At 42.9% G+C, this 23423-nt stretch overlaps 1 protein-coding gene across 2 annotated transcripts in view; it reads left to right on the plus strand.

Moving 5' to 3' along the window:
• The first annotated feature begins 242 nt into the window (after positions 1 to 242).
• The window catches only part of Rnf20 (ring finger protein 20), a 33413-nt gene continuing 10232 nt past the window's right edge, over positions 243 to 23423 (plus strand). Inside the window, exons 1-15 of one of the 2 annotated variants that reach the window (XM_008851920.3) lie at positions 243 to 380; positions 573 to 724; positions 1606 to 1760; positions 7635 to 7802; positions 7909 to 8056; positions 8209 to 8391; positions 13380 to 13498; positions 15870 to 16016; positions 16702 to 16779; positions 16948 to 17067; positions 19469 to 19648; positions 20714 to 20849; positions 21152 to 21273; positions 21385 to 21755; positions 22907 to 23024. In XM_008851920.3, coding sequence (XP_008850142.1) covers positions 1632 to 1760; positions 7635 to 7802; positions 7909 to 8056; positions 8209 to 8391; positions 13380 to 13498; positions 15870 to 16016; positions 16702 to 16779; positions 16948 to 17067; positions 19469 to 19648; positions 20714 to 20849; positions 21152 to 21273; positions 21385 to 21755; positions 22907 to 23024 — 2019 coding nt within the window. In that variant the 5' untranslated portion in view covers positions 243 to 380; positions 573 to 724; positions 1606 to 1631. Of the gene's footprint in view, positions 725 to 1605; positions 1761 to 7634; positions 7803 to 7908; positions 8057 to 8208; positions 8392 to 13379; positions 13499 to 15869; positions 16017 to 16701; positions 16780 to 16947; positions 17068 to 19468; positions 19649 to 20713; positions 20850 to 21151; positions 21274 to 21384; positions 21756 to 22906; positions 23025 to 23423 lie in introns of both variants that reach the window. The other variant, XM_008851919.3, reaches the window with a different exon arrangement.

Below are 23423 nucleotides of genomic sequence, written 5' to 3' on the forward strand. Positions count from 1 at the left end.
AACGGACAACAAAACAAAACACTTCCCGCCAGTAACGACGGGCTGCTTCGGCACAGGCCAGCAGGCTAACAAAGGCGGGGAGGACGGAAGCCAGGACAGGCTCCTTTCCCTCAGAATCCCCGAGGAGGGGCTCAGCCAACCGGGGTCCCGGTTCATGTGCCGCCTCCGCCCCGCCCTCCTAGCGTCACTTCCGCCCCGCGTCCATTTCGCAGTGTACCGAGCCGCGTTGAAGCAACTTCCTTTCTCCTTTCCCTACTTCCGCTCACCGCCCTTGCCTCCCGGAAGCTCATTCCCTCAGTGCCGGGTCAGAGGTGAGAGATGGGCAGCCTGCACTGGCCTACGTGAATAGCCACTGCGGCGACGCGAGCTGCAGGAGCCAGGTTCGTCCGGCGCGGGCCGCTCCGGGGCGGTGTGCCGCGGGCATCTTCCGGGCAAGGCCCCCTCCACGCCTTCCACGCCTGCAGCCACCCTGCCGCAGGTGCCATCCTTGGCCCCAACGTCTAGTTGCCGTCCTCGCTCATCTTCTCCCTGTCTCTGTCTGTCTGTCTCTGTGCCCCCCCCCACCTCCCCAGGCGAGGACCGACTCGGATTGATGCCATCCATCCCCTCAAGGAGCTTGAATCGGAATCCGAGCCGCGTGTAGTGTCGGGATGGCCGGGTTGCTCACGACAGCACTTTAACATCCGTTCTGCCTTCTTCTGAGCCTGGACACCCTGGGAGTCAGGTAGTGCTTGCAAAAACTATGTCTCGGTTGTGCAGACGGAGAAACGGAAAACTTGAGTGGCAAACCCTGTTAAGGCAACCCGGCTCTAGCCTGACGCGAAGTGAGAGGAGCACCAAGCTCAGCATTCAGAAACGCTGATGTTTCTGAGTGCTTTCAGTGTATGTCTGGCGTTATGCTAAGTCCTTTTCTGTATTTACTTCGTCCACTTATAGTAAACATAGCAAGCACGTGCTTTTACTCCTGGTTTAGGAAACGGAGGCTCAGAGATAACTGACCTGTCTTGGATTAACGATATAGTTAACATTTTCCAGATGCCTTTCAGCTTTTGAAGTCTACACACATTTTCTTTATTTCATTCTTTATTTTATTTTGGTCTTTTTGAGACAGGGTCTCTCTGTAGCCCCTGCTGGCCTGGAACTCACTATGTAGACCAGGCTGGCCTCAATCTCACAGAGATCCACCTGCCTCTGCCTCCCCTGTTCTGGGATTATAGACCCAGGCCACCAGGCCCCACTGGATTCTCCAAACATTTTAGCATTAACTTCTGTCATAATCAACTATATTTTTCTAATATGGGCATTTCAGGTAGGGAGAGTCTTGGAATTTATTCAGTTTCTCCACTTTTCAACTACTGTTTCATTTTTTATTAACATCTTATTTAGAAATCTGTAGTCCTGTCGGTTCAGCTCCTAATCTTAACAGTTTAATTTTTTTTTTTTTCTTTTTTAAGAGGGATTTGTGGTTGGTGCTTCTTGTTGTGAAATGAATGGATCTGGGTTAAAGGGTTGAACAAAGAAATTATACATTTCTATATCATAGGTACTCTGTATACTGTGGCTTACCTTGCATATTTTAATTCAGCTTCTGCCTTTTCCCTCCAGGAAAACAGCTATCACTTTATGCTAAGATGTCGGGAATTGGAAATAAAAGAGCAGCTGGTGAGCCAGGCACTTCTGTGCCTCCAGAGAAGAAGGCAGCCGTTGAGGATTCAGGGACCACAGTGGAAACAATTAAGCTAGGGGGTGTCTCTTCAACGGTATGAAAGTGTGCTTTGTTCCTGTCAGTTGTAAATGGACCTAAATGCCTTCTGAATTAAGAGGAAGCCATTGAAAAGAAGAGGGAAATAGAGCAGATGAAATGATGTTGGTTCTGGAAGAGCGGTGTGTGGATGTTTGATCTTTTTTTGCAAGGTATATTTTATGTTCTTTTGAGAGCCTGCTGTCTACTATGGCCATGGCTAGGGTTAATTAGCATTTTTCATTTGCTGAAAATTTGATACCAGGTTCTAAGAGGCACTGTGGCAGAACCATTGAGAGTCAGACCAGCGTACATAGGGTTTCTCTCAAATGTATCTCTTAGCTGCATGGCCTATGCTGTTGGCTCTATGCTTGTGTCTCTTTGTCTGTAAAATGAATCTATCATGCCTATGACATTGGGTTATGGTGGAGATAAAATGAGAGTCCCAACAAAGAGTATGATAGTGCTTTTGACATTGTAAGTACTCATAAAAGCGAGCTAATAGTAATTATTACTGGGCTAGATAGTATAGGAAATAAAATTGGTGTTCTCCATACTTTAATTAGTATATACACCAAAAGGCCATAGTAATATATTTTAGACATTAGAAACTTAGAGCTTTTTGATTGTTTGAGATAGGATCTCAGTATGTAGCCCTGGCTGGCCTGGAACTCATTCTGTAGACCAGATTGACCTCAAACTGATTTAGAGATCTACTTGCCTCTGTCTCCTGGGATTAAAGATATGTGCCACTAGGCCTGGTCTAGATATTTAGAGGTTTTGATGTAGATTAGATTGTGTATTTGGAACTTGGTCATGAGAATATGATACTTTACATTTGTATTTCTTATGATTATTAAGACTAAGGTTAAAGATATGTGCCACTAGGCCTGGTCTAGATATTTAGAGGTTTTGATGTAGATTAGATTGTGTATTTGGAACTTGGTCATGAGAATATGGTACTTTACATTTGTATTTCTTATGATTATTAAGACTAAGGTTCAGAGAGGCTAATTTCCTTTTCTGTTAGAATAAGAAGTCAAATACTAAATTGTTAATGAAGGTCATTCTGGGAGATGCCCAGTACTCTATACTGTTACATGTTGGCTTTTGTGCTTTACAGCCCTTAGACTTCAGTTTGCAGTGGTACTAACAAGGGAATAGGTTGATATAGGGGAAGTATCGTACATATCACAGCTTGGGCTTTATCCAGAAGACCTCAAGGAGCCACTGGAAGGTCTCATGGGGAGTACCATGCTCTGACTTATGTTGAGAGGAAAGATTATAGATGAGAAAGGTTATAACAAGCATCCAGTGTGCAGAATTGTTCCCTATGTTCTTTCTTATCTTCACCTGGTATAGTGACCCAGCTGAGATTTGGAGACAGAAAGTGAGTTCCAGAGCATCCTTATGGTGGAAACACTGGCAGTATGAAGGGAGCTATCCGCCACAGCTGTTCTGAAACCTGGCAGACTGACAAGACATGGCACAGAAGTGTTTGCTACAAACAGAAGGGCTTCACAGTTATTCTAATGATTGTTGTGAAATGGATCATAGTGGAGGTAGCCCAGACAGAACTCCTGATAAACTGGATCAAGCACATGCAGTGGGAGGGAAGATCACTAGCGTTTTAGAAGTGAGATTTTCTCACTGAGCAAGAGAGGAGTATGAGAGAAGCAGATGTTTGGGAGCCATGGAGGGTGAATCCTACCCTTGTGCTGGTTTTGAACATTAAGAGCCTTCCTAGATATCTGTGTGGATAGGGAGTTGGATATGGTAACGTGGCTCCTGGAGACACGTCTGAGATAAAGAGGTATGTTTAGGAATAATCTTGTAGCTTTTTCAATCCATGAGACTAGAGATGCTCCCTTAAGCAATAAACATAGAAGATGTCTGAGGACAGTCTTGGGGGGGGATCACGACATCTTTATATTGTGTGGTGGAAACTAATGGGGTGGGAGGAAAGGCCAAAACGTTTCAGGTGGAGTAAAGGGAGACTGGGACATTGCATTTAGCAGTAGCAAGTTCACTGGAGACTGACTGTTCAGACCTGTGCTGATAGAGGGTGGGGCTGATTACAGTGACCTGAAGAGAACATGAGAAGGGGAGGAATTAGGGAAAAGAGGGTGGATCAGTACTTCGGAGGAAGGTTGCTGTAAGGACAAAGAAGATGGAGTAGCCTGAGAGGTGTGTGGGGTCAGGGGATCTGATCGCGTTTTAAAATTGGTGATAGTGTGACGTTTCTCTGTTGGCTGATGGATTAAGAGGGAAGATAAAAGTTGATAAAGCAGAAAGAGGAGGCAGTTACCACTGTGATGTCCTCGAGTAGGTGAGAGGGATGTGATGCCCTGCACAAGGCTGCATAGTGGAGCAACTGGCCACAACCAGGAGCCAGTACATTGATTGGTGTCAGCAGAAGAAAGGGAGAACGTACAGGTTCAGGTCGAGGTTGATCATTAGTTTGGAAGATAGCTATAATAAACACTCCTTTCTGATTGCATCTGGGTTGTTTCTTAGTGAAATCTGAGAGTGAGGATGAGGGAGGAAATTTTTTTGAGGTGATAAGAGAATGTTTGAAATAGCCACCATGCAGAGAACTTGTCCTAGAGCTGTAGCTCTGGGAAGAGCGGGTGCTGCAAGTGTAGCATGGGGCTTAGTTTTTCTTGTAACTCAGCTGCATGAGTCTAGACTTGGAGTAGGTAGAGATGTGGATGTTACTGGGATTGGAGTTTTTCCAAGACAAATAAGTATGTTGGAGAAGAAAGAGGAGGTGTATAAAAGGGGATGATTATAGTAACAATTTAGAATGTAAGTTTGGTAAAGAGAGAGGTGAGGAGGCAAGAGAAACGAAGGACAGGGCGGGATACAAACCCAGTGGATCACACATTCTGAGGATGAAGAACTGCTGGAGGCAGGAAACAAGCGAGAATGTGCTGGAAGATGTAGGTGGTGGTTATGGAGAATGAGCTTTATTAGGACCTGTGGGTACAGCCAAAGCTGAGGCAGTGACTGGGAGCTGGCTATGGAGAAGTAAGAGAACAGTATTTTGGAGGGAGAGGTCAACACCTCAACCCACGATTTGAAATCATCACTGGTATAACCTGAACTAGTATTGCAGCAGGTGATAATAAACTAGGTGCTGACTGAGAAACGTGGACATGAGAAGGCCTACAGGCCAGAATGGCAGGTGGAACAGACTGATGTCCTAGGCCAGAAGGGCCGTTCTAATGAGGTAGGTATGATACTGGCTTGGAAATAGTAATGGGAAGCAAAGATACCATCTGCTTCCAGACTGGAGCTTCAGGGAGTACAGGAGAGAAGCTGGCCGTGGGAGCCTGTAGGGAAAGTGTTCTCCTGTAGGTGTCAGCTGCAAGGAGCGAGGTGGTGTTCCATGAGGCTGAGGTTACTAACAGTGCTGAGAAGCTGGTGCAGTGGGGATTCTAGTCCCTTGTTGAATATATCAGCAATGTTTTAACCAACATGGAAGAGAGAATGAAAGTAGGATAAAAAATTCCTTTATTGAAACAGGTTTTGCTTTAAAATATTCATTTTGTCAATTCCTAGGTAAAGTGAGAATGTAAGTCTTTTAGCTGTTTTCACTGAGCAGCCTGCTCTCCCATCTCAGTATGCTATTCTTCCTTTGATAAACTTACATTTTTGCTTAAAAAACAAAAATCAAAGTATGTAAACCTTCCACATGCTGTTTCTTTGCCTTGTGCGATAGTCCTCTCAGCTCTGTCCCTCCCCAGCTTGTCCAAGGACAGAAGCTAGAGAGATGTTGAAGATCTTGGGGGGCATTAAATTGCTGATGGAATGAGAGTATTTTATTGTTTTAGTTTTTCCAAGACAGTCCTTGAACTCCCTATCCCCTGCCTCAGCCTTTCATGTGTGCATCACCAGGCCTACCTTGGGAAGAGGTTCTTGTAGAGGGAAGGGAGCATGAGCAGAAGTCGAGGTTTTAGAAATGCGTGCATTTGCCTCTCCGAACACTGCCTCCCTCTTGGAAAAACTGCAGTCCCAGTAGCACCCAACTGAGTGGCATGGCACATTCCTAGCATGTGCAAGGCCCTGGGTTTGGTCCCCAGTATTGCCATCCCCCCCAAAAAAAGTCAATTGGAAAAAAATTGTTTTCAGCCTGGCATTGTGGTTTATTACTGTAATTCCAGGACTTAATAGGTTGAGACAGGAGGATCAGGAGTTCAATGTCTTCCTTGGCCACCTATCAAGGCCAGCCTAGGCTACCTGTCAAATACAGCCTGGGCTGCATGAGACCATATCTCAAATAATAAATAAGTGTGTGTGAGCTGAATGGGCCAGAAAGGTAGGGGGATTTAGGAGTTTACCATCTGATGGCTTGTATTGACTTATTAAAATAGAGAGCAAAGCCATCTGTTTACTGTGAGTGTGATGCTGCTTTGATGCAGAATGGAAGATTGCTAAGAAATATTGCTGGGCACACTTTGAGATCTCTTGACGTTAGGAATTTGTTTTTTAAAAGTTAGCTGTCTTTCTGGTTCATGAGTTTATATAGAGATCTTGGTATACCAGATATAGGTTGGAGTTTGTTCATGAAGCTAGACTAAGACAAGCGGAGAGTCATAGGTGGGTGTTTGAAGGAATGTGTTACATTATATAACCAGAGTGGAAAGTAGTGAAAATGAGGTGCGAGAGAGAAAGGAGTTCAGAATTCTGGAGACCTAAACAAAGTAAAAGGGCTGATACAGTGATGTAAGGACACGGGGTTCGTGGAAGCATGTTTTATTTGGAGAATAGGAAGTTGGAATGGAGCAGAGTTCCAGGTGATGCCTAGATTGTGGCCTTTGAAATACATGCTTGAAGCCCAGTGAGGAATAGTCATTGGGAGTTAGGTCATCAGAATACCAACAGCCTTCCTGCTAGTGGTTTAGATAGTTCATCCTTGTGGATATTTTAGTTACATGATACCCCACCAGGCACTGAAATAGAAGGACCAAGTGCCAGAGTCTTGAGTGAGTAAAGGTAGTACTTAGGAGATGGAAGACAGTGTTGATTGGAGTAGAGGGTGAGCTTGCTGGATGGTGGAGTCTCGATGGTACATCAGGTGGAGTTCAGGTGAAGACAGCAGTGAGATGGTGAGGTCAAGGCTCTAGTATAAGTGTTCTTGTATCATCATGTACCTGTTCCTTTATCGCCTCTGCTCCTACTTTCTCCCTAATTATTTGTTGCATGATTTTTTATTTTTGGTGTGTGTGTGTGTGTGTGTGTGTGTGTGTGTGCACGCACACATGTATCTGTGGGGGTATATGTACATGCATGTGAAGGCCAGAGGTTAATCTCAGGTGTTTTTCCTCAGTTGCTGTCCACCTTGTGTTTGAAGCAGGGTCTCTCACTTAGCCTGATTCTCACCATGATATTAGGCTAGGCTGACTGGCCAGCTAACCCCAGGGATCCATCTGTCTCTGCCTCTCCAGTGCTTAGATTACAAATGTGTGCCACCATGCCTGGCTTTCTTAAAAGTGGTTTCTGAGAGTCAGACTCAGGTCCTCTTGCTTATGTGGCAATCATTTGACCAACTGAGCTGTATCCCTAGCCCCAGTTAAGATTCTTTTTTGTGTTTTTTTTTTGTTTTGATTTTGATTTTTTTTGAGACAGGGTTTCCCTGTAGCCCCAGCTGGCCTGGAACTTGCTATGTAGAGCAGGCTGACCTTGAATTCAGAGTTCTGGCCTTGAATTCAGAGATCTGTCTGCCTCCTGAGTGCTGGGATTAAAGGTATGCACCACCATGCTTGGCTAAGATTTGTTTTTAATAAATAGCTTGTTCATAGGGAATAATGAAGTCATGTAACCTTTTTGAATTAACTTCTCACTTGTCTAATTTCTTTGTGGAGACTAAAATTTTGGTTTTCTGGGGCAGGAGGAGTTAGACATTCGAACACTGCAAACTAAAAATCGTAAGCTAGCAGAAATGCTAGATCAGCGGCAGGCCATCGAGGATGAGCTTCGAGAGCACATTGAGAAACTGGAGCGACGGCAGGCCACTGACGATGCCTCGCTGTTGATTGTAAACCGGTACTGGAGCCAGGTAGCTGCCGGTCTGTTCACTCACATTTGTATCAGCATTTTAGTCTTGTGCGCTCTTCATTTCTAAACTTACATCCTTTTCTCTTCGTTACAATACTCTTCTCTAGTTTGATGAGAACATCCGTATCATCCTTAAACGTTACGATTTGGACCAGGGTTTGGGAGACCTACTCACAGAAAGGAAAGCTGTAGTTGTCCCGGAACCAGAACCTGACTCTGATAGCAATCAGGAGCGCAAAGATGACCGAGAGAGAGGTGAGGATTTATGAGGGATTCTGTTGTTACATGAGTGATCTAGGGTTTTGAAGTTGAGCTTTGCTTTGAGTCTCTGTTGGAGAAGAAAAAGCAGATTTCTTTTGTTATTTTCACTTTGATAACTTTGGTCTTTTCCTCCCCCGTGTCCTCAGGGGAAGGGCAAGAGCCAGCTTTCTCTTTCCTTGCCACTTTGGCCAGCAGTTCCAGCGAAGAGATGGAGTCCCAGCTGCAGGAGCGCGTAGAGTCCTCCCGCCGAGCTGTGTCCCAGATTGTGACTGTCTACGATAAACTACAAGAGAAAGTGGAGCTCTTATCCCGGAAACTGAACAGTGGAGGTGAGGAGAGAACCTGGGGCAGTGGGGAGGCTCAGGGTGCAGCTCAGTGTAGAACGTGCTAGGTATGTATGGGGCCCTGGGTTCTTTCAAAAACAGGTAGAGAACTCACTTTAATTAAGCTTCTTGGAATCCTAAACCTCATTTCTAGTGGTTCTATTATTGCTGTGTTAGCTAGATACTCTAAGTAGCAGAATTCATTTAGATGTTGCTGATTTCAAAGGATGATTTTTTTCATGCTCTTTTTTTTCTTTTGTTTCTAATGCTTTTAAAGAGCGTTAGATGAGGAAATAGAGTAGTAAGATGATTTCTGTGCTTGAAGAGCTAGAACAGAAAATATATGGATGGGTAAGTACTAAAATTACTATTTGGAGTACTTATAATATTTAGTTTTAATATAAAAGTTTATGTTCATATAGTACAGAAAGGTGTACTCAAATGGCTAAAGAACCTTAGTCATTTGTGACAGATCTCTTCTCAAATATGAATAAATGCCTTGATTTCATGTTTCCAGTAATGACAATAGTCTGATTGTAATATCTTACTCACCCTGATTCTTACAAAGATATTTAACCTTTCATCTCTAAAAGAAAATAATTAAATATAAAGTGGTTGAATCATTGGGTGGGCAAGTAGGAAATATATTATTCTTTTTTTTTTCTTTAATATGACTTTATTCATACATTTATTTAACAAAGACCTTTACTCTCCAACTTTTAGTTTTTTTAATTAAAATTTTTTTGATTTATTATTTTTGTATATTAGTGTTTTGCCTGCATGTATATAAGTGCACTTCTGTCATGCAAATCCTGGAGAGGTTAGGAGAAGGTGTCGGATCCTCTGGAAGTGGAACTAGGGACAGTTGTTAGAGGTCATGTGGCTGTTGGGAATCAAACCTAGGTGTTCTGGAAGAGCAGCCAGTGCTTTTAACTGTCTTTCAGACCCCTTAAATTTTTTTTTTTTAATACTAGGGCTTGGAGAGATGGCTCAGCAGATAAGAGCACTGACTTCTCTTGCAGAGGACCCAGGTTTGATTCCCAGAACCCCCATGGCAGCTGACAACTGTCCATAACTCCAGTTCCAGGGGATTTGAAGCCCTCTTCTGACTTCCTCGGGCATTGCACAACACGGGTGCACTCACATGCATGCAGGCAGTACACTCATACACATAAAATAAAAATGATAAAAATAAAAAATATTTAAGAAAAAAAATTTTAATATGTAGAAATGTCGAAAATGTCAAGGTGCGCAGTCATGTTTAGTCCTCACCTGACTTATAGAAATGTGAAAATGTCAAGGTGCCCAGCCGTGTTTAGTCCTCACCTGACTTATAGAAATGTGAAAATGTCAAGGTGCCCAGCCGTGTTTAGTCCTCACCTGACTTATAGAAATGTAAAAATGTCAAGGTGCACAGCTGTGTTTAGTCCTCACCTGACTTAGAGAAATGTAAAAATGTCAAGGTGCCCAGCTGTGTTTAGTGCTCCTCATCTGACTTACAGAAATGTGAAAATGTCACAGTGCACAGCCGTGTTTAGTCCTCACCTGACTTCCAGCTATTTTCTACATCAATTATCTCTTTGTCTCTCTCTTGTTCTATACACAGTTTATTTTTTATTAGGAAAAAAACTTCTGAAATTATTTTCTAAGGGAAGTAGCAAACATTGAGATGCTTTCCTCAAAAATGTTTGAGCTTGTATCTGGTAAGGACAGGGGCATTCTCCATCATAACCCTGACCTCGTGATCACATCCCACATTGGCTCAGTGCCTGGCACACAGTCTGCCCAGTGCCCCCATCTCACCCCTGTATGCTTTGTGTGTTTGTTTTTGTTTTCTTTTTTTTAAAGTATTACTTTTATTTTATGTGTGTGAGTGCGTTGACTACATGTATATAAGTGTACCCATGTTCTGCAATGCCCGTGGAGATCAGAAGACGGAGTCAGATCCCCTGGAACTGGAGTTATGGTTGGTTGTTAGCTGCCATGTGGGTGCTGGCAATCGAACCCAGGTCCTGTGTGAGAGCAGTCATTGCTCTTAACCTCTGAGCCATCTCTCCAGACTTTGTTTTTGTTTTCTGCACTGCTGGTGATTGAACCCAGGAACTCACATTCTAGGCAGGTGCTTTACCACTGAGCTATCGCTGACCCCTTATACTCCATCATAGCCTTTAGGTCCGGTGGAGATCCAGACATTGCATTTGCTTGTCATTTGTCATGGAAATATATTACTCTGTAATTTTATTTTTAAGGACTGTTTGGGCTAAATAGTCACCAGAATTAGTAGAATTAGGAACCATGTAGAACTTTGGTTGACAAACTGTAAAGTTTAAAAAAATTTTTTTTTAATTTTTTGTTAGTATTAGTGTGCTTTTTTTTATTTTTTATTTTTTTATGTGTATGAGTGTAGTGCCTGCATGTAGGTAAGTGCACCCATGTCCTGCAATGCCCACGGAGGTCAGAAGAGGCTGTTGGATCCCCTGGGACTGGAGTTACGGACAGTTGTTAGCTGCCATGTGGGTGCTGGGATTCAAACACGGGTCTTCTGCAAGAACAACCAGTGTTCTTAACCTCTGAGCCATCTCTTCAGCCCTAGTGTTAATATGCTTTTTACTTGTAATTTATTATTAGGATGGCATAGACTATGGGACGCGAAAGGACTCCTCCCTGTCACTATAAAACAAGCTGTGTTTTCCTGTCTCCTTTGCTTCTAATTGAATAGCTAGAGGGTACTACTGAATCCTGGTAATGTGGGTAATATACCACATACAGAGGCAATTTTGATATATTCAGTGAACATCAAACAAATTAATTGCTATATTTGTAAGGGACTAAACTGATTAGTCTATCGAACAGTACTAAGAAATTATTTTTGGAATTCTGGGCCCATGGGATGCTCTGAAGGTGGAGATACTTCCACACAGGCCTGACGACCAGAGTTCAGTTGGTGGATCCCATAAGGTGGCAGGAGAGAACCAGTTCTGATAGATTATCCTCTGATTTTCACATGCACATGCCTGTACACACACGACACACAAAGACAAAGAATTTTTGGTTTTCTGAGACAGGGTCTCACTGTGTAGATCTGCCTATCTTTGCCTGGGAGTTAAAGTACTGGGATTACCTGCCTGGCCTAGCAAAGGATTGTTTTTGATGATGTATTTTAAGATCAGGTTTAAGTTAAAAAATAAAAACATCTTACTACAAATTACAAATAAACTCTTCTTTGTAACCCAGTGGAAATTGCAGTTGGAAGAGAGATAAAGGCATATAAAGTATGAATTGTAATATTGAGTATTAATTTTCTAGAAGTTCCTTTTCAGCTATGGGTTTGGTTCTTGGTTTTTTTTTAAATATTTTATTTAATATTTTTATCTTATGTGTATGAGTGTATTACCTGCATGTAGGTAAGTGCACCCATGTTGTGCAATGCCTGCGGAGGACAGAAGAGGCCGTCGGATCCCCTGGAACTGGAGTTACGGACAGTTGTTAGCTGCCATGTGGGTGCTGGGATTCGAACCTGGGTCTTCTGCAAGAACAACCAGTGTTCCTAACTGTTGAGCCGTCTCTCCAGCCCCATGGTTCTTGTTTAAAAGGAGTTAGTTGTAGCTTATTTATTAAAGCACTGACTACTCATTGACTTTTTAAATGTATCCTAGGCCCTGTCTTCAGTACTTGAAATATTGAGAGGGCTAAGATATAGTCTCTAATTCTTAACTCAGATTGAATCTGAATCACCGTTTATTTATTTACTTATTTAGGTCCTACTTAAGGAAATCTCATTCAGTAGGTTTGGATCCCATTTATTTAAAATGTCTATTTTAAACATTATGGCTGGGTGTGGTGATGCATGCCTTTAATCCCAGCATTGGGCAGGCAGAAGCTGTCAGATATTTGTCAGTTTAGGGCTAGCCTGGTAGGGAGTTGCAGGTCAGCCAAGGCTACATAGTGAGACCCTGTCTCAAAAACAAAAAGTACCATAGGTGATTCTGATGGGCAAGCCTAGATGGAACATTGTGGGAACCCAGCACATCACTGACGTGCTCTGTATTGTTTCTGAGGGTGCTGGCACAGGTAGTGTGGGAGCTCATTCCCCCAGCAACTCTCCAGGGTAATGTATATCCTGAGACTAATTGGTTCTGTTCATGACACTTAGATGTGAGCTCTGCTAGTCATGACACTAACTGTAAACACATGGATTTGGCATAAGTTCTAAAGACTTAACTCTTTTGTAAATAGTAGTATACATTTTGGTTTTTGAGCTTCAGGATTGTATTTGACATCACATTCTAGTCAGGCATGGTGGTGTGCCCCTTTAATTCCCACACTCAGGAAGTAGAGGCAGGCCAGCCTCCTTTATAGCTCTAGGCCTCTCCAGGCTACACAGGGAGATCCTGTGTCAAAAACAAACAGAAGACAGCAAGCAACAAAAACCCCAAACAAAACAAAACAAAAACCCCTACTGAATTCTAGGTTGTGGTAAGTGACTCAGCTCTAACCTTTGTTCTTCATGATTTTATGCAGCTTATTTATTTGAAGATAGAAATTCTGCTTCTTGCCCCTCTCCCAACAGAGAAATGCTTCAGGTTTGATATTCAGTGTAATCAGAAATTGTGATCACTTTATAAAATAGAATTATACTGTTAATTCTGGCACCGATTAAAAATCTTGTCTTTCATTCTAAAATGCAGTGTGTTGGGGCAGGGATTATATTGTATGCTAATAAAATGATTTAGTCTTCATTTATTTTCTCAAGACATTTGACTTAATGGAAAGAGCCGAGATGAGGTGATGTAGCTGCAGGCTGACTCATTTCCTTAGCAGGTTACCTGTCAGCTAACGTCTGGTGCTTCATTGGTCCCATGAGATAGTGAACTCTCGCTTATGTCCTCACGTTCTGAGGAAGTGAAGCTGGCCTGTGAATGCTTTGGTGCAATACATGGCTTTAAAATTTGGCACTATAGATGCTAAACTAAAGTGCAGTTCTTCTTTCCCAGACAGTCTAATAGTGGAGGAAGCGGTACAGGAGCTGAACTCCTTCCTTGCCCAAGAGAATCTGAGGCTACAGGAACTGACAGACCTCCTTCAGGAGAAGCATCACACCATGTCTCAGGAGGTACTTGACCAAAAAAGGGATGGTAGTTTCTAGTAGCTCTGGCTGATGCTGCTAATTGTGAGAATTTGAAAAGTCACCTTATTCTAGACAGCATTCCTTTGTATATTGAAGAACTTTCAGGGCAAAAGCAGTCAATTCTGAGAGACTGAAGCCTGTGGGAAGGTTAAAGGAAGAAGATAATTTCTCATCACCGGGAAGAAATGTCACAACACAACAAAAGTTCTAAATCTCCCAATAATTAACTGCTCTAAGCATAAAAGATTATGGATAATGTTATTACAGAATGGCTTCGTGAAAATTCAGCAGATAATGGAGAAGGGGGTTTTGGAGTTGATGATGTCCTAGGAATTTGAGGAATGTGTTTTCATTGTAGGCTTGGCCGCTGATCATGTCATGAGCCAACCATGTCAGGGTTTGGGTCTTTAGCTACTTGGACGATTGGGTCTTCTCATGCTCCTAAGTAACATTTTGCTGGTTCCTGTGATCCGGTGTTGAAATTTGACCTATCTTGGTTTGGCCACCAAATTTTCATTCCAATTAGTAACTTAGGAGTTACTAATTACTTGGCGCCCTAACATCTAAGCACTTATCATATTATTATTAATGTCAAAATGACTCTCATTTTACTGCCAAGGAAACCAATGGAACATTAATGACTGGTTGGAGAATAGGTGGTTAGAAAATGTGATTAGATCATAAATCTTTTGAGCTGCAGAGCCATGTTTTCCAAAATATCTTGTTTCTTAAGCTCTAGTGTTAGGATCTTTGCTGGGCTGACTGAACATCATTTGGGGAGTTTATGAAGCCGTGTATTTTGTAGACATGTCATGTGCTGTCAGAGGGGCTAGAGTATAACAGCATTTGCAAAATACTTGGGAATGTCATGTTTTAGGACATTGAACTAGGTGTTACTAAAATAGAAAGTTCTTTTTCTGAGGCCCAGTTCTTAGCAACAGTAAACAAAGGGACATTTTTTTTGCTCCCATGAGTTCATGTGCAGGTGGCTGTCATTGCTGGTTCTTGATGCTGCCTGTCAGCGGGGAGCACACCTCAGTTGACAGCTGGAGTGCCTGCAGGTATTGTCTCCCTCGTGGCAGTCTCCAGCCAGTCGGGTTTCTTACATGGCAGTCAGCTTCATGTCTTAAGTGTTATAAGAACCCCAGGTAGACTGTGCATGGTCTTTGTGACAGAGCCTCAGCTTTATATAGTGTTAGTTTTGCTGGCCACCAAAGTTGTCCCAGAATCAAAAGGAGGAACAGATTCCCACTTCTCAATGAGAGAGGCTTGTCAGGACAAAGAACACATGATGGGTGTGTGCAGAATGATAGGAACACAACATGGACAATTTTGTAATTAAGATGAACAGCATTGGCAGGTACACATCTCCTAAATGAAGTAGGATTGGGAGATGGCTTAGTGGAGAAGTGCTTGCCATGTAAGCCTGAGGATCGGAGTTTAGATCCCCTGAACTTTCGTTAACACTGGATGCAGCAGTGAGCCTTTGTAATCTCAGTGCTCCTAGAGGCCCTGGAAGTTCATGGGCCAGCTAGCCTGATACATCTCAGCAGACCGTGTCTCAAACAAAGTGGGAGATGAGGACCAACACATGGAACAAGCACACACTCATGTACACAGGACATATACATATGTAAAAATTACAGTAATTTTGTATCTATAGTACCTGATTATAAACTGCTTTGGAGTCAGCTTAATACTTTTTATTTTCTTCTATATGGATTATCATTTTTGTGGGTATAGGAAGAAAAAAGTCAGGGTAAGGATAGTTGTCTTTATTGAATTCTTATTTTCTAAAATATTTAACAAAATGAAGGATATTATCTTTTGTTTCTTAAAAATTTCTATTTTGGGAGCTAGTGAGATGGCTCAGCAGTTAAGAGCACTGACTGTTCTTGCAGAGGACCCACATGGTGGCTATGAACCATCCTTAACTCTGGTTCCAGGAGAGTCTGAAGCCCTCTCCTGACCTCCACGGCATTGCATGACACGGGTGCACTCGCATACATGCAGGCAATATACTCATACACATAAAATAAAAATAAAGTATAAAAAAACATAAAATTCCTATTTCCTGATGGATTTGTGGTCTAACTTTGCTTTTTAAAGGTAGAAAGATAATTGACTCTTAACTGGTCTTTTTCTTGTGTGAAAGTTCATAGAAATTTTCCTTTTTCATGGTTGTAACAACCTAAGAACTGTAACTAAATCTGTGGCTTTGTTTTTACACTTGTGTGTTGAATAATCTTTTCTATACTTGTATGTGAGCAAGGGTTAATTGTGTAGAATTTGGAAGTTTTCTGACTTGATCTTTCTCTGTTATTTTTCTGAATGCCTGCCTGTCTTTGGGATGTAGTTCTGTAAGCTGCAGGGTAAGGTGGAGACAGCTGAGTCACGGGTGTCTGTCCTGGAGTCTATGATTGATGACCTGCAATGGGATATTGACAAAATTCGAAAAAGAGAACAGCGGCTCAACAGACACTTGGCGGAAGTCCTAGAACGGGTCAGCTCTATTTTATGATGACTTCTTTTAAAAAATATAGTAGTTTCTGTATTTTGACATATTCAACCCTCCACTCCCAACCTCTGGTTACCCCAGAACCTTCACATCCTCTTGTTTTTTTAACCCACTGAATCCAGTTAGGGCTGCTGTAAGTGCAGGTTGTGGGGCCATCCCACAAGAGCATGGCAGCCTCTCAAGGACCTTGGTACCAGAGGAAGACCGACTCTCCTCCCAGCAGCAATCACTTGTCAGTAGCTTGTCAGCTAAGGATGTGGCTTCGTGGCCCTCCCCACCAGTGCTAGAATGTTAACTGGCTTGGTCTTGTGCAGTCACCCACAGCTCCTGTGTGCAAGTAGCCCTGTCTGTCCAGGACACACTGTTTCACAGCATTCTGCCCCTTACTGTCTTTTTCCCCCTTTCCCGAGATGTTCCCTGAGCCTTGGAAGGAGGTCATGTGATGTCAATGCCCCATTTGTGGCCGAGCACTCACAGTCACTTATTTTGAGCACAACTTGACCAGTTGTGAGTCTTTATTAATCAGTGTCTACTGCAAAATAGAAGCTTGCTTTTTTAAGGAGTCATCTCAGATAGGACCAGCCTAGATGAAAGTGATCCTTTGAATGACTTTAGTTACCTGTCTAAAACCTTCCGGTCCCTCACTAAACAGTCTGTGTCTTCTCTGTAGGTGAATTCGAAAGGCTATAAAGTATATGGAGCGGGAAGCAGTCTCTATGGCGGCACAATCACCATCAATGCCCGGAAGGTAAAGTCTGCCCCATTTAGGGCCTTTGACCTGGGGACAGGCCTGTGCCTGGGGTCGTGCAGAGATCCACAAGGAACACAGTGGCGTTTTCAGGAGTGGCTCAGTGAAGGTGGGAAGCACAGCAGTGGGGATGTCGTTCTCATTCACTGTGTTCCCACTTCTTTCTAGTTTGAGGAAATGAATGCAGAACTTGAGGAGAACAAAGAGCTGGCTCAGAACCGACACTGTGAGCTGGAGAAACTTCGGCAAGACTTTGAAGAGGTCACTACTCAGAACGAAAAGCTGAAGGTAGGAGGCACATCTCTGGAAAGCAGAAGCAGATGTTTGTTGATCAACTCTGTGCGTGTGTATGTGTGTGTGTGCGTGCGTGCGTGCACATGTGTGTGTGTGATTTATGAGGGACAAAGAAAATGTGGATACAGTTCAGCCTCTTTGGTGAGATGACTCAACAGATTGAATGTAGAAGAAATGTTCCTCAGGATGGTAAAGGCTGCTTGTGGCCAGCCCGCAGCTAACATCATGCCTAGTGTGGTGTTGAAAGTTTTCCTCTAAGATTAGGGATGTGACAAGGATGGGCACCCAGGCTTTTCTACTCAGTATAGTGCAGAGGCTCAGCCAGAGCAATTAGGCAGGAGTAAGAAAAGGCCGCCTGGAACTCAAGTCCCTATTTAGAGGTGACAGGATCTTACACACAGAAGACCCTAGAGACCTCATCAAAAAACAGAGAGGGGCTAGACTACAGAGATGACTCAGCAGTTAAAAGTGCTGGCTGCTTTTGGAGAGGACCTGAAGAAGACCCAGGTTCAGTTCCCAGCACCCACATGGCAGCTCGCAGCTGTCTGTAAGGCCAATTCCAGGGGATCTGATGATGTTGTCCTCTGGCCTCCATGGCACTACACGCATATGGTGCTCATATGTCTATTCAGGCAAACCATTACGCTTATACACATACTCATATACATTAAAATAAGTCAATCTTTAAAAAAAACCTGAGAGAATTGTAAATGAAAACCAGCAACAACAAAAACAAGCTCATTTTACAATAATGTAAAAAATACTCAGGAATAATTTTAGCCAGAGATCAGGGGATAAAGAAGATGAAATAATGCATAATGGAATATTATTAAGCCTCGAAGAAGAAACTTGGTCATTTGTGGCAACATTGATGAACCTAAAAGACATTTATGTGTTGAATAAAGTAAGCCAGACACAGTAGACAAACACTGGGTGATATATGTAGATCTAAAAATGTGGAAGTCATAGAAACAAAGATTAGAATGGTAGTTATGGGAGGAGACCTTGAGGAGATGCTGGTCAAAAGGCCCAAAGTTTCAGTTGCACAATGGGTCTCATATATAGAATGGTGAGTACTTGATAATCTCTGTATTGCCTACTTAAAATTTGTTAAAGAGTAGATCTTGGGCTGGGGAAATGGCTCAGCGTTTAAGAGCACTGACTGCTCTTGCAGAGGACCCGGGTTCGATTCCCAGTACCCACATGGCGGCTACGAACTGCCCTTAACTCCAGTTCTAGGGGAATCTGAAGCTCTCTTCTCACCTCCACAGTGTTGCATGACACGGGTGCACTCACATACATGCAGGCAGTACACTCATACACATAAAATAAAAAATAAAATATTAAAAAAAGTAGATCTTATATATCCTTGTTACATATAAAGTGGTAATTGAATTATTGTGATTCATTTGTCATTGGTAGTCATTTTAAACAGAATTTGTATATGAAGACATGTTGAATATCCTAAATATGTGCAGTTTTAATTATTCGTAATACACTTGGGGGGCAGTTTGCAGCTCTTATGGATGTGCTGTGCACTTACATATTATCTGTACCCTGCCTTCTGAAAAAGACTTAAAAAGCAAACAGTGAGGATTCATGGACTGAATCAGTCCCCTGACTTAGGAGTTTGAGAAAGATGAGGAGTAGGGTCAGTCAGGGTGAGTAGGGTACATTGCTGTCCAAAATGGATCTTAAGGTGAGTCTGTCTGTAAGAAACAGGGCAGGAGCACGTGCATGCTGTGGGAGGATGGTTGCTCGTATAGTGTTTGTGCCAGCGGAGGCTGCAGAGTTGGCTCTGCAGTTTTTGCAGACGGATGCTTGCTGGTCCTGTTGGTTTTCTTACCTGCCTATTAGAATTTCCCTTCCTTAGGCCTGGCTTTGGGAAGATGAAGATTCTTTTGTCTATAGCAGACTTTTTTATTTCTAGGTAAATTTAAAAAAAAGATACTTGAACTGAAAATGGAAAACAACTTAATTAAAATGGTTGGTAATTAAAGCAAACAGTTGCTTAGGAAGGACATCACCAGTTTTCTACTTGTCAGAAATACTTTCTCTCTGACTGTTGGTGAAGAGCCTGTAGTGTCTGGGCTCTTGGGCTATATTCAAGTGAATATTCTGGTCCTGACAATTTCACTCAGCTCTTCCAGCTGCCCCTCTAGCCTCTTTGTCTCTCTAGGTTGAAACAGTACAGCACATACCAAGACAATCCTGGGTGATGTAGTTTATACAGGGGGAGGGTTTTGCACAGGGGTAGGTGGGTGGACTTATTTACATAGTGATTGCTTCAAGTGTGTTGGGCATCAGTGAGTTCAAGGTACTTCTGGGTGTCTGAGATCCGGGGCATGGATACTTCTTTGTGCTTCTGACTTGGCTTTTCCTTGGGCTTCCTAAGGTGGAATTGCGGAGTGCAGTGGAGGAAGTGGTTAAGGAGACTCCAGAATATCGCTGCATGCAGTCACAGTTCTCTGTCTTGTATAATGAGAGTCTACAGTTGAAAGCTCACTTAGATGAGGCGCGGACCTTGCTTCATGGCACCCGGGGAACCCACCAGCGCCAAGTGGAGCTCATCGAGGTAACAAGCTGGCTTTGTCTTTACTTTGTTGCAGTGGTGGGGATGGAACCCAGGATCTTGCTCATGCCAGGCGAGCACTCTACCACTGAGCCACCCCTGCCCCAACCTGCTTTTTCTTTTGTATGTGATTGCCTGTCTTTCTTAAAGTTAAGTGGAAGAATGCAGTGTAGTTTAGTGGTAATGCATCCAAAGATGCAGTGGGGGAGGAGAGAGCATCCTACTGGATTGTGGAGCCTTCCTGGTTTCACCTGAGAAAGTGAAGGGTGAACCATAATGGTCAGAAAGCTGTAGTTATCAGTAGAAGTGCGGGACTGGAGAGTTGGCTCTGCCGTTAAGAACACTGACTGTTCTTGCAGAAGACCTGGGTTCGAATCCCAGCACCAACGTGGCAGCTAACAACTGTCTGTAACTCCAGTCCCAGGGGATCCGACAGCCTCTTCTGACGTCCGGGGGCAGTGCACGACACAGGTGCACTTACCTACATGCAGACAATACATGCATACACATAAAATAAAAATAAAAAGTTTAAAAAAGAAGAAGTGTGTTTCCAGCAGTGTCAGCCACGTGCATGAAAACGCGAGAGTGAGGCACAGTGCTGCGTGGCTCAGCTCATGCCACGGGGGAGCAGGGTGGAAGCTGCCTCACTACTTGTCGTTGCAGCATTTAATGGCTCCTGTGGGTTCATTTTGTTTTTTAAGACAGAAACTTTGATTTTTTGATTCATGCCTTCTGTGTCTTCTGTAGTCCTTAAGATAATGTTTAAGGTCATGGGAGTTTTCATGGATGTTGGCTGAATAAATGGAATGCTAGTTTACAGTTATTTATATACAGTTTATAGTTAGGTCTCCAGTCAAGTCATAATATCAAAGTTGGAGGCCATTTCCTTTTTTTCTTGATTCCTGCCAGTTTCTAAGCCAGTATCTGGTGTTAAGAATTGAAATGGGAATTTGCAGAGTAATCCATTCTTTTCTTAGCTTGTCCTTTTCTCTTTTTGACTCTTTTGGATTAAATTTAGGAGACAGAATAAAGTTGATATGAATGTTTTATTGATTCCTTTGTCTGTAGCGAGATGAGGTTAGTCTTCATAAGAAGTTGAGAACTGAAGTGATCCAGCTAGAGGATACATTGGCCCAGGTCCGCAAGGAGTATGAGATGCTGAGGATAGAATTTGAGCAGACCCTCGCTGCCAATGAACAAGCAGGTACAACCACTCGGCTCTGTCCTGTAGTCTGTCTCTTGTAAAGGCCTTCTTTGAGATAAAGCATGATTCCCAGACTGTTAATTCTGTCTTAAACTAGAATATGTGAAATACCTTAGCTCAAATTCTGTCATTCATTTGACCCACAGCCTGTGTGTTTGTTTTTTAACTTAGTCAACCAGCTTGATTTTCATCTTCTGAGAAAGCATTTCTTGTGGCAACACTGTGCTGTCGTGAGTCCCTTAGATGCTCTGCTTTCTTTCCCTGTGCTCTTGTCCTTTACTAATGCGGCTGCTCCTGTTCAGGTCCCATCAACAGGGAGATGCGCCACCTCATCAGCAGCCTCCAGAATCACAACCATCAGCTGAAGGGAGAGGTCCTGAGGTATAAGCGGAAACTGAGAGAGGCCCAGTCTGACCTGAACAAGGTAACCTAGAGCAGTAGAGTAAGCACTGCTGTCATGGTGAGGGTGTAGTGAGTGAGGGAAGCAGTGTGGTCCACAGAGGTGATGTGTGCCTCTCCTTTCTTTGTCTCCCAGACGCGTCTGCGCAGTGGCAGTGCCCTCCTCCAGTCTCAGTCCAGTACCGAGGACTCCAAGGATGAACCCACAGAGCCAAAGCAGGATTCTGAGGACCTGTCCACCCAGTCCTCAGCATTGAAGGCCTCTCAGGAGGATGCCAGTGAGGTCAAGTCCAAACGGGACGAAGAAGAGCGGGAACGAGAAAGGCGGGAAAAAGAACGGGAGCGAGAACGAGAACGAGAGAAAGAAAAGGAGCGAGAACGAGAGAAGCAGAAGCTAAAAGAGTCAGAAAAAGAGAGAGATGCTGCAAAGGATAAAGAGAGGGGGAAACATGATGATGGAAGGAAAAAGGAAGCAGAAATTATCAAGCAATTGAAGATTGAACTCAAGTAGGCAGTATTTAGTGATGTAGAGCTTGGGGTTCAGACATAAAGGAATGAAATGTTTAGTGGGACAGCTCGTCTGGTTATTATAGTACTTTAGATGTAGTGGAATGTACAGTAATGTGGCCTCAGTTTTCCATCAGATGAATAGCCAGAACAACCTGCCTGGCTCTTGTGCAGTATAGCTGAATGGTTAGGTATCAGTCAGCCTGTGTTGTGCCTTTACTCCTAGTGAGTCTATATTAAGAGAAGAGATATCATTGAAGTAACCAGAAAATTACTGGAAATTGACCACTGCTCTTTGTTAGATTTGGGTAAATTGATGGCATTAATTATAGTTTAAATTTTATTAAGAGATGTGTGAATCACTCTAACTGAACAGCGTCTGATGTGTTTGCTTTAGTTTATTAGTTTCTAGGTATGCCTGTGTACTAAGAATTCCTTAGGTGGGTTTTGAAAGCCTGTAGAATTTGGACAGAAGGACTGACTCTGCTCAGGGGAACACTACCTTTGTCATGACATAGCTCGGTGCCCCATTTTCTCCTACCTCACCAGCTGCTCTGGCTCTCCGTTTTTCTCTTGTGACTCTGTTGATATTTGAATTTAAGGGATCACCATGCTTAAAGTACCTGAGTTCTCATGAAGTCAAGAAGTTGGATAATTTAGTAAGAGATGAAGTGTTAGTCTTCAACTGATGTTTACAGCTGTCACTGTCAACCCTAGGATTAACAATATATTCTAAACTTTCAAAAATTTCCCCATTTTTTCTCCTTCTTGATCTCTTTAAGACAGACTTTTTCCTTCTATGAAAATCATCTGAATGATTTTGTTTAAATACATCCCTAGACCCAGATCTGTCTACCGACTCTCAGTTTCTGAGTGACACAACATAAATCTGCCTATGTCATAAGTGCTACGTTTTGGAATTTTTTTTTTTTAATTTTATAACTTTATGCAACAGAACTGAAGAGAGAAATAATTCATACCTGCAGCTCTCCTTTTTTTGTGCTGAGTATATTTCAGAAGTCTGTTGACAATCTGTAAAACTGATCTCTTAGGTATGTTATGCAGTATTGTGTTCCATCCCAGGTTCTCCTGCTCCAGTGCCCTTTGTTTTCTCAGCCCATCTTTCCTTCCCCTCTACTGCCCTGTCCTAGGAAAGCCCAAGAGAGCCAGAAGGAGATGAAGCTACTGCTCGACATGTACCGCTCTGCCCCAAAGGAACAGAGAGACAAAGTGCAGTTAATGGCAGCTGAGAAGAAGTCTAAGGCAGAGGTAAAGCAGCCCGCCACATCCTTCATTCTGGTGGAAGTCATTGGGGCTCATCCTCCTTCTCAGAGATGTTTCTTTGTCTTTAAAGCTAGTGTTGTACTTAGCAGCATTTCCGCCTTTTCAGTGCTACAGCCTTTAAAATCTGCAAGGTGGTAAATATATCAGAATTATACAAAATTGGAATAGGTTTTTAAAGTAATCTATTCCTCACCTATTATAAGTTATTACTATAGTGATTTTCTTCTGATTGCTTTTGAGAGCAATGCTTTAAATTGAAAATTTGAGGCCTAAGGAGAAAAAGGTTGAACACAGAAAGCATATGTGTAGTCCTTGAAACCCGCTCATAGAAGCGTAAAACGAAGGAATGATATTAAACGAGTTGTCATGTGGTGAACTGTAGCA

This window comes from Nannospalax galili, unplaced genomic scaffold (genome assembly GCF_000622305.1).
Source record: "Nannospalax galili isolate Female #2095 unplaced genomic scaffold, S.galili_v1.0 scaffold125, whole genome shotgun sequence".
Lineage (NCBI taxonomy): Eukaryota > Metazoa > Chordata > Mammalia > Rodentia > Spalacidae > Nannospalax > Nannospalax galili.